This window comes from Sylvia atricapilla, chromosome 13 (assembly GCF_009819655.1).
Source record: "Sylvia atricapilla isolate bSylAtr1 chromosome 13, bSylAtr1.pri, whole genome shotgun sequence".
Taxonomy (NCBI): Eukaryota; Metazoa; Chordata; class Aves; order Passeriformes; family Sylviidae; genus Sylvia; species Sylvia atricapilla.
This window is the reverse complement of record NC_089152.1, coordinates 17,771,237-17,783,531: the sequence shown is the minus strand read 5'-3', so window position 1 is coordinate 17,783,531 and position 12,295 is coordinate 17,771,237. Positions and strand designations below refer to the sequence as shown.

The 12,295-nt window shown below is 53.9% G+C and overlaps 1 protein-coding gene across 1 annotated transcript; it reads left to right on the top strand.

Annotated features, from left to right (window-relative positions):
* The first annotated feature begins 724 nt into the window (after positions 1–724).
* HEXA (hexosaminidase subunit alpha) lies at positions 725–9,980 on the top strand. Its single transcript, XM_066328665.1, has 14 exons — positions 725–1,005; positions 3,745–3,843; positions 4,141–4,206; positions 4,364–4,410; positions 4,722–4,832; positions 5,315–5,416; positions 5,500–5,632; positions 6,267–6,447; positions 6,757–6,843; positions 7,181–7,253; positions 7,640–7,820; positions 7,912–8,002; positions 8,393–8,497; positions 8,962–9,980. The coding sequence occupies exons 1-14, from the start codon at positions 747–749 to the stop codon at positions 9,023–9,025; spliced, it is 1,599 nt and encodes a 532-aa protein (XP_066184762.1). The 5' UTR covers positions 725–746; the 3' UTR covers positions 9,026–9,980.
* Positions 9,981–12,295: the final 2,315 nt, after the last annotated feature.

Below are 12,295 nucleotides of genomic sequence, written 5' to 3'. Positions count from 1 at the left end.
AAAGCCCCTTTTATTTGCACAACCCAATCAATATTTCACTAGCCACACATATAAATATCCTTGGAAACCTGTGCAAAGGGTGATTTATAAATAGCATTGCTCATAAAAATACACAGTACCAACAGAAGATGCCCAAACCCAAGGTGGATCCAAAGCACAGGCAAGGGGTGCTTTTAAGAGAGAGGGTCTAGTTAGATTAGCTATAAGGAAGAATTTATTTATTGTGAGGGTGGTGAGGCCCTGGCACAGGGTGCCCAGAAAAGCTGTGGCTGCCCTGGATCCCTGGAAGTGTCTAAGACCAGGTTGGACAGAGGGCTCGATGCAATGCGGGATAGAGGAAGGTGTCCCTGCTCATGGAACGGGGTGGAATTAAATGATCCTTAGGATCCCTTCCAACCCAAAACACTACACGATTCCACGAAAGCAGCACGGGTGAAAACACGTGTTTTAAACCATTAATCTCAAACCCCGAGGCAGGCTGCTGAGGCTCCGTGAAGGGCAGAAAGCACGGGCGAGGGGCGGCGGGCTGTAAAGCCTGAGCTCTGCGACAGAAGTTACCTCCGCTGTGGATCTGGAGGTCTGTGACGCCTTTAATTGCAATACCGAGGGGACTGCGAAGCGCCGGGGGAGGCCGCGAGGCGCGGGGCAGCGCGGCGGTGCCGTGAGGGCGGGCCCGAGCTGCCATTTCGCGGCCGCCCGGCCCCCCGCTGTCGGGCGGTGCCGCCTCCCTCAGGCTCGGGCGCGACATGGCGGCGGCGCGGGCGCTGCGCCTGGCGCTGCTCCGGCTGCTGCCGCCGCTGCTGCTGGCGCTGCTGCCGGGCCCGGCGGGGGCCGTGTGGCCGCAGCCCCAAGCTCAGAGCTTCCCGCCCGGCGGAGGCCGCTGCCCGGTGCCGGCCCGCCGGTTCCGCTTCGCCGCGGCGGACGGCTCGGCCGTGGGGCCGGGCTGCGCCGTGCTGGACGCCGCCTTCCAGCGGTACTGGCCGCTGCTCTTCGGCCGTGCCACCGGTGAGGGCCGCGGCGGGCGCTGACCCTTCTCTCCGTGGCTTTGAGCTTAACACCCCTCGCTAATTCGGGGGTCAGACCACGGGGTTTGGTGGCCGTCTGCCTCCCCTCAGTTCTGAGGCGGCAGGTGGGGTGGGAGCTGTGGCTTGAATGGAGTCTGGTGGCCAGGGCAGCGATGGGTTGGGTTTTGGAGGGCGGTGCCTGTGGCAGGTACAGAAGAAATCTAATCGAGTTTGGCACAGTACGAGTTGTCTTCCTGCCAGGATTTAAGCTCTTGCTGTTAAGGGTTTGCTCCGTCTCATTTTTTCGTCCCCCGGATAGTGCTGCAGCTCCCAGTTGCTTCATTTCACTTCCTTCTCTTGTGGCTGCAGGGAGAGCTCACTCCTGGTCTCGCAACCATTCCTGCTTCAGGGTTACTGCTCAGTCTTGGCTGTTCCCATTCCTAGCCGCTCCCGGTGTCCTGTGTGAGGTCTTGCCTTGAGGAAAGACTGGCAACTTTGTGTGTGTTCTTCCAAGTACACAGTTGTGCCATGGGGCACCTCTGCTGGAGTGGGGCTGCTAAAAGTCCTAAGGCAGCATGTTTTTTTTTTTGTCAGAGAGAGATTAGCTCCTGGATTAATCCTGAAATTGTAGGATAAGGTGAGGAAAGACAAAGGCTTTGAAAGTCTGGGTTTGCTTTGGGGCAGGCTCTAAAGGTTTCTTGAACCCAGACTTCGTGGTAGCACCCATTGCTTGTCTGGGATGAGCTGCAGGAAATCTCTTGGCTGTGGAGCTGACGCGCAGGGATGCTGTGTAGCTGCGTGGGTCTGCTGCAGCCTGAAGTGCTATATCCAGGGAATATGAAGCACTTCATTCATCAAAAAGAGATAGTAACTCTGCTCCCAAGTGTTTTAAATGTCAGTGTGAACTCTGTCGCTGCTGATCAAAGCAGAGAAGAGTGGCGGTGTTGGAAGCCGCTTGGCTTTGTCTTGAGTACATCATGCTTTGAAAAAAGCAGGTTTGAAACAGAGAACCCTTTGGCTTATTTTATTTCTTCAACTCTTGTGAGTAGCAGTAGAAATAAATTTTGATTTGGGAGCCAAAAAGACTCCTCTTGGTTCTCTTTTGCTGCTAGGAACTAAAAACAGCTGATCTAATTATTCACACTCTCCTGTTCCACTCAGAGGGGAAATGTGACCATCAAATCACTTGGAGCAACATTGTGATCACAAGATCCAGCTCACACTCATCACTTTCCATATGCCCTGCTTTATGATGCTCAAACTGCACAAATTATTTTAAGGCCTTTTTTCCCTTCTTTGCCTTCGTTTTGTTTCGGTCTTTTTTCCCACATGGGTGGTTAGTAAGAACAGGCAGTGGAAACCCTGGATGAAAGGAAATAATTTCTATTAATAGAGGAGATAAATGGCAGAAACCATTTTCTGGCTGTGCTGCCTTGCAGGTGTGGTGGCGGTGGTGCCTGTTTGCACCTTGGCCTAGGATGCTGTGTTTGGGTTGGGAAGTGCCTCACAAGCAGGTTTAAGCGTGGTGTGTGGTGGTGGGACCAATTCTGTCAAGGCTTCTCCGCAGGATGAGTGTTCCCAGGCCTTAGAGCGGCTGTTCCCGGTGAACTGCCGCCTTCCCAAGCAGAGGGAGCAGGTCTTGCTGTGCTGCTTGCACATCTGTGAGGTTGCCTTGGCTACCAGCTTGTCTGCAACCGAGAGGAAAGCTCAAAACAGGGCTGGCTTCAAGCTGTTTTCTTTCTCTCCGCAGAGGTTTCGTCATCCCTTCATGGAGAAACGGGATTTCTGTGAGCTGTGGAGCAGGGGCTCTCTGCATTTCTCTGAAAAAGTGCCAGAGTCTCTCTGGAAACCTCTCAGTGCTCTGGGCTCATTCAAAGCCAAGCTCTTTATTTTCAGTGACCACATTGGGCATTGGGGGTTCCTGGGGATGCTGTAGTGTAGGGATTTGGGCATGGACCTTGTCTGGGATGAGCAGGGTCCCACCCTGCTACCCCATGCTCCTCCTGGCAACTGACTGCTGTAAGTCTGTTGCGTCCCAGCAAAGGTTGAAAATTCTTTTGGAATGGGGGAGTGACTCAAGTGGGGATTCAGGTTTGTGCATCCTTGGAAGTGCTCTTCAGTTAGGGAAGCGTGCCCAGAGCTCCTGCTTGAGGTCTAAGTGTGGCTGGGTTCTTTTCTCTGGCTGCTGCACCTGGGACCTGCTCTGCAGAAGGTGAAGTCGGTTGGGAGCTTTCCTGGGCTGGGTGAGACCTTTTGATTGCGTCTAATTCAGCCCAGTTTAGGAGAAACTCTTTTTAAAAGGTTTTCTTTGCCCTTTTTCAGGAAGTTTGGGTGGGGCAGAACTCTTGGTCTTGTACTTTTTTCCAGTGCTGGGAGAGCTTGGAAACAAGAAGCTCTTCACCCTCATGGAGAAGCTTTGACTAGTCATGGCTGTAGCTTAAGAGCTGGTGTCCGGGAAGCCTCAGGGACTGCTGCTAATCCATATTTTAATGTTTCTCCTCTCTTGTGTGCTCCTTTAAGCTTCCCTGTGGGCTTCCTCACAGGTTGAGGTCAGCTCATGTTCTTCTGGTTGGCTGTGTTGAAATTAGCCCCTGCTGAACACAGTGGTGTCTGTTTTGGGGCGCAGGAACAGTGCCTGTTTCTGCCTCCATCACTAGCTGGGCTGGGAGGATGGTGGTGGGCTTGGAAGCAGGGAAAAAGCTGGGATGGCATTGATGTGCATGGTCTGTGTTTTTTGCAGAGAATGAGCCGTCCTGGGAAACACCCTGCACCGAGCTTCTTGTCTATGTTTCCACTCCAGGCTGCGATGGGTTTCCCAGCCTGGACTCCAAGGAGAGCTGTAAGTGCCGGGGTTGGGAGCAGGAGGGAACATGGCTGTCTCTGTGCCTGTCACTGGGAAGTAGCACTGTGTGGTTCCCCTTGGATTTGGGGAGGGCACAAATTCCCTGCTCTTGAGACGCTGGGGCAGGGCAGGAGGGACATGCCTGAGGGTGCTGATAAAGCAGTGGGGAGAGGTTTAAAGCAGCAAGAGAGGGTCAAAAATTCAGTTCTGTGGGGTGCCAGGGTGCAGTTCTGTACCTGAGCCCTGCGCAGTGCTGTGGTGGCCGTGTGGGACACCCCTGATGCTGTGTTTCAGATAAGCTGTCTGTCTCTAAAGGCTCCATGCTGCTTTCAGCAGAGACCATCTGGGGAGCTCTCCGAGGTGAGCTGTGCTTCCCGCAGGGCATTCCTGCTCGCTCTCCTTGGGCCTGTGGGGATGTCTCACAGTGCCTCTCTCTTTCCATAGACTTCTTTGTTAATTGAGCTCTGCTCCTTTGGGGGTGTCTGTGCTGAGAAAGGGGCTGTGTGTTTTCCTGCAGGCCTGGAAACATTCAGCCAGCTTGTTGGGAGAGATGAGAATGGCACGGTGAGTCCTGGACACATCCCCTGGGGACGGGAAGCTCTCCATAGTGCCTCTGCCTCCATGGGGACAGGTTGAGGGTTGCTGGGATGCTTGGGATGAGTGGGCACAGCCTTGCTAAGGCCCGAGTGGAAATTCATGGATCCAGCCAGATCCCTACCTTCTGAGTGGGTAAAGAAGTGCTGCAGCTCTTTCTGGAGAGTTTGCACTCTTGAGGGCACCTCTATCCTGCCAACAATGGTGACCCTCAGTATCTCTTGTTAATGGCCATTTGCCCAACATCCTGCTCGTGCCTTCCTTATATTGTCTGTGTGCAGTACTACATCAATGAGACAGAAATCGTGGACTTTCCCCGCTTCCCTCACCGGGGACTGTTGCTGGACACCTCTCGTCACTACTTGCCTCTGAGAGCCATCCTGGAAACGCTGGTAGGGCACCCGTGCTGGGAGATGAGATGGTTTAATTGTGTGTCCCTTCCTCTGTGACAACTGAGCTCCCTTGTTTGGGTGATTTCTCAGTTGCCTTTGTTAAAAAGAAAACCCTGAGGTATTTTGGATTCCTACAGTCCAGGTTACTCTTGAAGGTTGAGCTGTTTCTAAGGCAAGGGAAAACACTGGCAAGGCTGGGTGGGGGTTCTGTGTTCCTCCCAAGCAGAATTAAACTCCCAGGTCTCCACCAGTGGCTGAGTTACAGGGAGAACAGGGATTTTACTCAGCAGAAGTACTCCTGGCCCTGTGCAGCTTTTTGTGTTTAGAGAGAGGTGTCTGAATCCTTCTTGGATCATGGGGAGCATTTAGGGACTCAGCCTTGTCGTTCTGGAGCTGGAGGACCTTGTCTTCTATCTGTGGCAAGCTGGATGACCTTTCAGAAGGGATGGGGCATGTTCATCTTTGTCCCCGTTCCTTCCCAGGACGTCATGGCTTACAACAAGTTCAATGTGTTTCACTGGCACATTGTGGATGACCCATCTTTCCCCTATGAGAGCTCCACGTTCCCAGAGCTCAGCAAGAAGGTAATGATTATGTAGTGCCCAGCTCAGGTGAGCAGATCCCTGCCTCTGCTCCTGAGCAGTGCTGACCTTCCCCGTGTTCCCAGGGAGCCTTCAATGCCATGACCCACGTGTACACAGCCAGCGACGTGCGCACCGTGATCGAGCACGCCCGGCTGCGCGGCATCAGAGTCATCGCTGAGTTCGACACCCCCGGCCACACCCTCTCCTGGGGGCCAGGTCAGGAGCAGACCCTGCCTGCTGCTGCTCTCAGAGGAGTTGGAGTTGTCTCAGGGGCAGGAATGGATGCTGCAATCTGGACCCTAAAAGCTGGGTGTGGGCAGCAGTGTCCCTCAAGCCTGCTTTGACAAAGAGCAAACCATTATTTGGGGGCTGTGGGACCCAATGCTCCAACTTCTGGAGTAAAATTCAAAGGGAAACATTTCCATCTTTTCTTGGGTCCAGGCTGGGTGATTTTTTGTGGGAATGTCTGCTCTGCCAAAACTATTATCATACCTTACTGCAAGGATCTTGTGTTTAACTGAGGGTACACCTGGCCAAGCTTCCTTGCTCTGCTCAGGTGTGTCGCAGTCCTGACGCACTGCTCTCTGCTCCAGGGATTGTGTCTCCTCTTCTGTGTCTAGAAGTGCAAGAAGCTCCAGGAAAACATTCCATTGTCTTTTTGTCTCCTTCCCCTGCCTCCAAATGCCAAGACCCATGTTAGAATTCACCATGTGCATGGTCACAGCTGGAACTGTGGCTGTCCCTCCTTTTCTTTCCCCTGACAGGCCCTGAGCTGTGCTGAGGGGCATTGTAGAGAATGACATGGTCACACTTTTTCTGTTCCTCACCATCCTGCATTTGTTATCATCAGGTGCTCCAGGCCTCCTGACTCCTTGCTATATGGGCAGGACTCCTTCTGGAGCCTTTGGGCCCATCAACCCCATTGTGAACAGCACCTACCAGTTTGTGACCAGTTTGTTCCAAGAGGTCAGCACTGTGTTCCCAGACTTCTTTCTCCACCTTGGTGGCGATGAGGTGGATTTCACGTGCTGGTGAGTCTGAGATCAGTCTGGATGGGGACTGGGGGTAAGTATCTGGGATTGGAGTCCCAGCCCATGGCTTCTTTGTCATGATCTTTGGTGTCCTGCTCTCCCAGGCCAGGGGTAGTGGTGGTGCTTGGGATTTTTGGGATTTCTGTGCTTGTGGTGATGCTGGATATAGAGAGCTGCTGGTGCTGGTCCAACCACAGCTCTGGAATACCTGGGCAGGCCTTGCACTAATGTGGGAGGGACTTGACCATGCCTTGGCCTTACTCCAGAGCTCAGGTTGGGATGGTTTTATTCCTTCTCTTTGGTGCACAGGAAATCCAACCCAGAAATCCGTGCCTTCATGGTGGAGATGGGCTTTGGTGAAGATTACAAAAAATTAGAGTCTTTCTACATTCAGAGGTAAGGACACGGCATTCAGGCCTGCAGTTACACTGTGTGACCAGCTCAAGTGTCTTCTGTCTTGGGGACACCAGACCTCCTTTTTAAGGGCATCCCCATTGGTCATGTCTCCTTGACCCCAAAAGGGAACATTTCAGTGGGAGATGGACCACAAAAAAGCCTGGGGCTGAGAAGGAAGAAGCCCATGAGGGGCTGTGCTCTCCCCCTTCTCCTTCAGAAGCACCTCCACGTCCTGCTGAGGATGTTGGGAGTATCTGTGCTGCTCCTTTGGCTGTATGTAACCACCAAATTGGGGATCAATGGGATCACCCAGAATTTGGTACTTCATCCACTCTAGGCTTCTGGACATCGTCTCTTCCCTTGGCAAAGGTTATATTGTGTGGCAGGAAGTGTTTGACAATGATGCGAAGGTAAGAGCTGCCTGTGCTGGGGTGACCAGTGCCAGCAGCCCAGCCTGACACACTGGTGTGCTCTGGGGGGACATACTGGGGCTGGTGGGGCTGTAATGGGATTGGGGTCGATAATCAAGATGGTGCTTCCAGTGAGCTGCCCTCATCATGGCTTTGTCAGTGCTGCCAATGCTCTGCTCCCCTAGGATGCAGGGTTTAACTCTGTCCAGGACACTCTGCAAATGGCCTTATCCCTCCTTCTGTTGTAGCTGCAAACCAGATGGGAAATGGCTCAAAAATCAATCCCAACTCTGCCTCAGCTTCCTTTTGGGGGTGTGGAGGGGTCAGGGCACTCTGCTTCTGTCACAGCACTGATCCCCTGTCTCATGTTCACCTGTGCTCCTCAGCTGAGGCCTGACACCATCATCCATGTGTGGAAGGATAACAACATGCAGTACCTGAAAGAGATGGCCAATGTCACCAGGGCTGGCTACCAAGCTCTGCTCTCTGCTCCCTGGTACCTCAACCGCATCTCCTATGGGCAGGACTGGATAGATGCCTATAAGGTGGAGCCTTTGCACTTTGAAGGTGTGTTCCTTGTGTCCCCTTTCTGCATTGGCAGCTGGCTTGGTGCTCAGATGTAGCACCAGAACTGGCTGTTTTACTGTCCCCTCTGCAGGCAGCCCTGAGCAGAAGGCGCTGGTGATGGGTGGCGAGGCCTGCATGTGGGGTGAATATGTGGATGTCACCAACCTGACCCCCAGGCTCTGGTAAGGGAGGCCACAGGGAGGTCTCTTGGGTCGTGTGGGGCCGGGCTTGCATCCCTTTTCTTTGCCACTGAGTGTCACATGCTGAGCTGGTGGGTTTGGTCTGCACATGGTGCCTGTCTCTGTCACCTCTGTGCTGGTAACAACTTCACTGAGGCTGAAATGAGAGTTTGCAAGGTTCTAACAACCTGCTGCTGCAGCCAGGTTGTGTTTAACACCTGTCTGTCCTGTCATCCTGGTCTGCTCCTGATGGGCATGTGTCCAGGAATAGATCATGAAGCCTTTGTGTGTGGAAAGACACTGGTCAGGAAAGTGTTTGGGAGTTCAGAGCTTCACATGAGAGGTGTGCTCTGAGCTCCCCCCTGTCTTGACTGCCTGTCTCTTGTCCTAAAGGCCGAGAGGTGGGGCCGTAGCTGAGAGACTCTGGAGCAATGAGACTGTCAGGGACGTGGAAGATGCGTACGCCCGGCTGGCGGAGTTCCGCTGCACCCTGCTCGGGTAACCACCCTGGGACAGCTGTCTGTGCACAACTGCTCTGGGCTCAGCCCTGGGAGGGCAGCGAGGGAGAAGGGCTTGCCCTGCTGCAAAATGACCCTTGTTCCTCTGGAAAGCCCTGGTTTTTCTGCTGCCTGTGCGTGGGCAGAGCTTGCTTTGTGCAGCACTAGAAGAGCACTCCTGCTGCTGGCGTAGGCTGGTGGCTCTGGCGAGGAGAGGGCTTTGTGCTGAGGAAGGAGAGGACTTGTCAGCTCTTGCCACTCCTCCTGCAGCACCAGCTTCCCTAGGAAACCTGTCCTCACCCCATGCTCCCACACATGAGCAAAAGACTGAGTTTATAAGCACAGGATGAAAACCACTCCCTCCTTATCACACCTGAAAGGGGGCACCCATGACCACCCTTGTGCCACTGGAAGCCCTCAGACCTGTGCCCTCTCCCTGATGCCATCCTTCTGTTTTCTTCCCAGGCGTGGTGTCCAGGCACAGCCTCTCTACGTCGGATACTGTGACCATGAATTTGGTGGGGTTTGAAGGGAGAGCCCCACTGCCCTCCATCTCTGTGCACACAGGATGAATGTCCTCCCCTCAAAAGGGCAGAGGGACCCCTTCCCACCCCACCTTCTGCTCTGGCTTCATTGCAATGAACATTTCTTTTGCCTCGGCACGCGCTCTTCGCCTCTTTTTCTATTTTTATTTCTTTAAATCTATAAATAAATGACCCCAAAGAGGAAAAAGGTGCCTATTCCTGCTCATCTGGGGCTTAGGACCTGTGCAAGGGTTAGCAGGGTAGGGTTTGTTCCAAAGATGCTGGTGGAGAAGCATCATCCTGGCAGCTCCAGAGCGTGCCAGAGTGCCTGCTCTGCTGGATAAACTCTACTTACCCTCTGCTGTTGTCCCAGGGTTTGCTTCAGCAGTCATGTTGTGCTGTGGGGTCCTGTCCTTGTCCCTCTCCTCTGATGGCCAGGCTTTCAAGCCACCCCTGCTGCCCTAAACTCTGCCTGCTGCCACCTCCTTTGGCTTTTCCTCGGCAAATGACACCCTGGAGCCTCTTTGAGGAGCCCTTGCAAATCTGCTGAATGGTGCATGGATATGATGAAATCTGTGCTCAGCTCTTCAGGCTGTCACCTCTGCCTGGGATTTGGCCAACTGACCCGTCCTCCTCCTCCTCTGTCATTCTCCGGGTGAGGAGCTCAGTTCCAAGTCTCCTCCATCCAGAGGGGTTGGTTTCAGTGGTGTTTTCTTTGGAGAAGAAACTAGTGGTGCTGCTATCCCATAGAATTGGGACAGGTGTGATTGTTGTCCTTTGCTGGTTGGGATTGCTGTGCTGGAAATGGCATTCAGCTGAAAGCAGGGAATCTCTCAGGGAGAAATCCTGGCTGGCTGGGATTGTTGTATGTGTCTTGATCTTAAGTGAGTGAGATGTGCTGTTATGGCTGGAAACCTTTTATGACTGAACTTTAAAATAAAAATAGTGAATTAACAGTTATTACTGTCTCCTATTTTTGAAAGTCAGGGTTTTTTCCTTTTTTTTTTTTTTTTTTTCCCAGTGTGCTGTAAAGTGGTACCTTGGCTGGGTGCTTTTATCCCTGCAGGGAGCTGCTGCCAGCGGGGCTGGAGCAAGCAGAACCCTGTCCCTGGGAAGGTGCTCTGTTACCAAGAATGTTACTCTGTTCCCACAGATAATGCTCTGCGAGAGAGGCTCTTCACCCCCCTATCCCAGCTCCCTGCCCTCATTCCACCTGCCCTTCTGCCTTGCTGGGCTCCCTTTCCCCTATAGCCAAGGTGTGAGATCCCACCGGGCTTGGGATACTCATGGAGGACCCCCCAACATTGCACCTTCCACTGAAGCCTGGTATTGTGATCCAGGTTAAACATCACCCATGACCCCATTTCCCAGGGCGTGTGTGCCAGCATTTTCCCAAAACCACCACCCTGGAGGTGGCTCGGTGACGTTTCCACCCTTGGACGGGCCGGGATCCCGGAAGCACCCCGCTTTCCCCGCCACGGCTTTGTTGGGTGGCCCGTTCCTTCCAGAACATCTATTTTGGTCGTGTAAAACTTGCCGGGGAGCAGGGAACAGGGAACAGGCAGCGTGTGAATCACTCGGGGCCAACGGGTTTAAAAATAAACCCAAGCGGCGGCGAGGAGCAGCCGCCAAGCCCCCGGATTCCAGCAGGAGTGTGCTCCACACGTCCCAAACCCACCCGTGGGCACTGGCACCAGCCAGGGGAGTTTATTGGGACACGCTTGCAGTGGTGGGCACCTGTGTGCATTGGCTGCATTGTGTGTGTGTGTGCTTGTAACACGTGTGTGCATTGGGTGTGTGCTTGTTAGCATGTGTGCACTGTGCATGTGCTTGTAAATAGTTGTGTGTGTATTATGTGTGTGCTTGTAAACACGTGTGCATTGTGTGCACTCGGTGTGTGCTTGTGAACACACGCATGTGCTTGCACACACGTGGTCGTGAGTCCTCACATCCACTCGTGCACACACATGCATAAAGGTCCTTGAACACCCGTGCATTAAGAGCCCTTGCACATGTGCACTCACACATACACTCACACACAAACTTGCACACACATGCACATAGTTCCTTGCATACGTACACTTGTCCGCATGCCTCCATGCGTGTCCATATGGATCCTTGCACACTTGCCCTCATGCACATACTTGCACTCATGTGTACACACACACACTTGCACTCTTGAGCCAGGGAGTCCTTGCACACATGTGCATGTGGGTCATTGCAAACCTGCGCATTCCTGTGCACACTTGCACACACATGCACACTTGCACACGCATGCAAGTGCCCCCACATGTCATTGCCCAGACTCTTACCTTTGCCCTTTGCACTTACACACAGGTGCACTCCTGCAGCACCTGATTGTGCTTGCACACACTTGAACACATGCACGTGTTTGTGTAGACTTGCACATGCTTGCACACATGCTCAAACGCAGTTGCACACACTCACACCCCTTCCCACATTCACAAGCCCCTGCAAACACAAAGCAACGCACCAGGGAAGCCAGGCCTCCCCCCACCTGGCTGCTGCTTTGGGACTAATTAATTAATTAACGACAATACCAGGTATTAAAGCTGCTCAGTCTAATTACAGACCTTTCGGGGTGACACGGGATGCAGGAGGGAAGTGCTCCCCTCCTCCCCCTTGTGGGGTAGCCCCAGAGGGGCAGCTGGGGAAGTGTGGGGTCCATGGAGGTGAAAATCTCAACATAAGTGTTCAAACTGACCCTTTTTGAGCCTCTGCCGTGTGTTTAAACCCTACTCTGAGGTGGGGAACAGCGAGGGGCTAAGCCAGGAGGCTACTGAAGGGCTGCAGAGGAGAAGGTGGTAGGCTGCTCAGCTCCTTGGGCAGCCCTAAAGGGGGCTGGGGGGATGATGGGGGTGAAGGGAGGTGATGGGCATGAAGGAGATTGTGGTGGACGGTGATGGAGGTGATGGGAGGTAATGGAGGATGAGGAGGATGATGTTGGTGGTGGGGGTGATGGTGGTGATAGGGGTAATGGGAATGATAGGGGTGGCGGGGATGCCGGGAGGTGATGGGGGCGATAAGGATTCTGCTGGTGGGGCGGGGGGGGTGATGGCAATGACGGGGGCTGATGGAGGGTGATGGGGATGGTGGGGGTGACGGGGGCCGAATGGGGAGACACCGGGGGCGATGGAGGCGGGAGGGTGACGGGGCGGGGGGGCTCGGGGTCAGCCCGGCAGGGCGCAGCAGTGGGCGGAGCCGGGATGCGCCCCGCCCCTCTTTCCGCCCCCGGTTCTGATTGGCCACCGCCC

Coding starts and splice junctions, on each gene's coding strand:
- HEXA (XM_066328665.1), top strand. CDS start 747: ATGGCGGCGGCGCGGGCGCTGCGCCTGGCGCTGCTCCGGCTGCTGCCG. Junction 4,833..5,314: donor GAGCCATCCTGGAAACGCTG/GTAGGGCACCCG, acceptor GTTCCTTCCCAG/GACGTCATGGCTTACAACAA. Junction 7,254..7,639: donor TGTTTGACAATGATGCGAAG/GTAAGAGCTGCC, acceptor TGTGCTCCTCAG/CTGAGGCCTGACACCATCAT.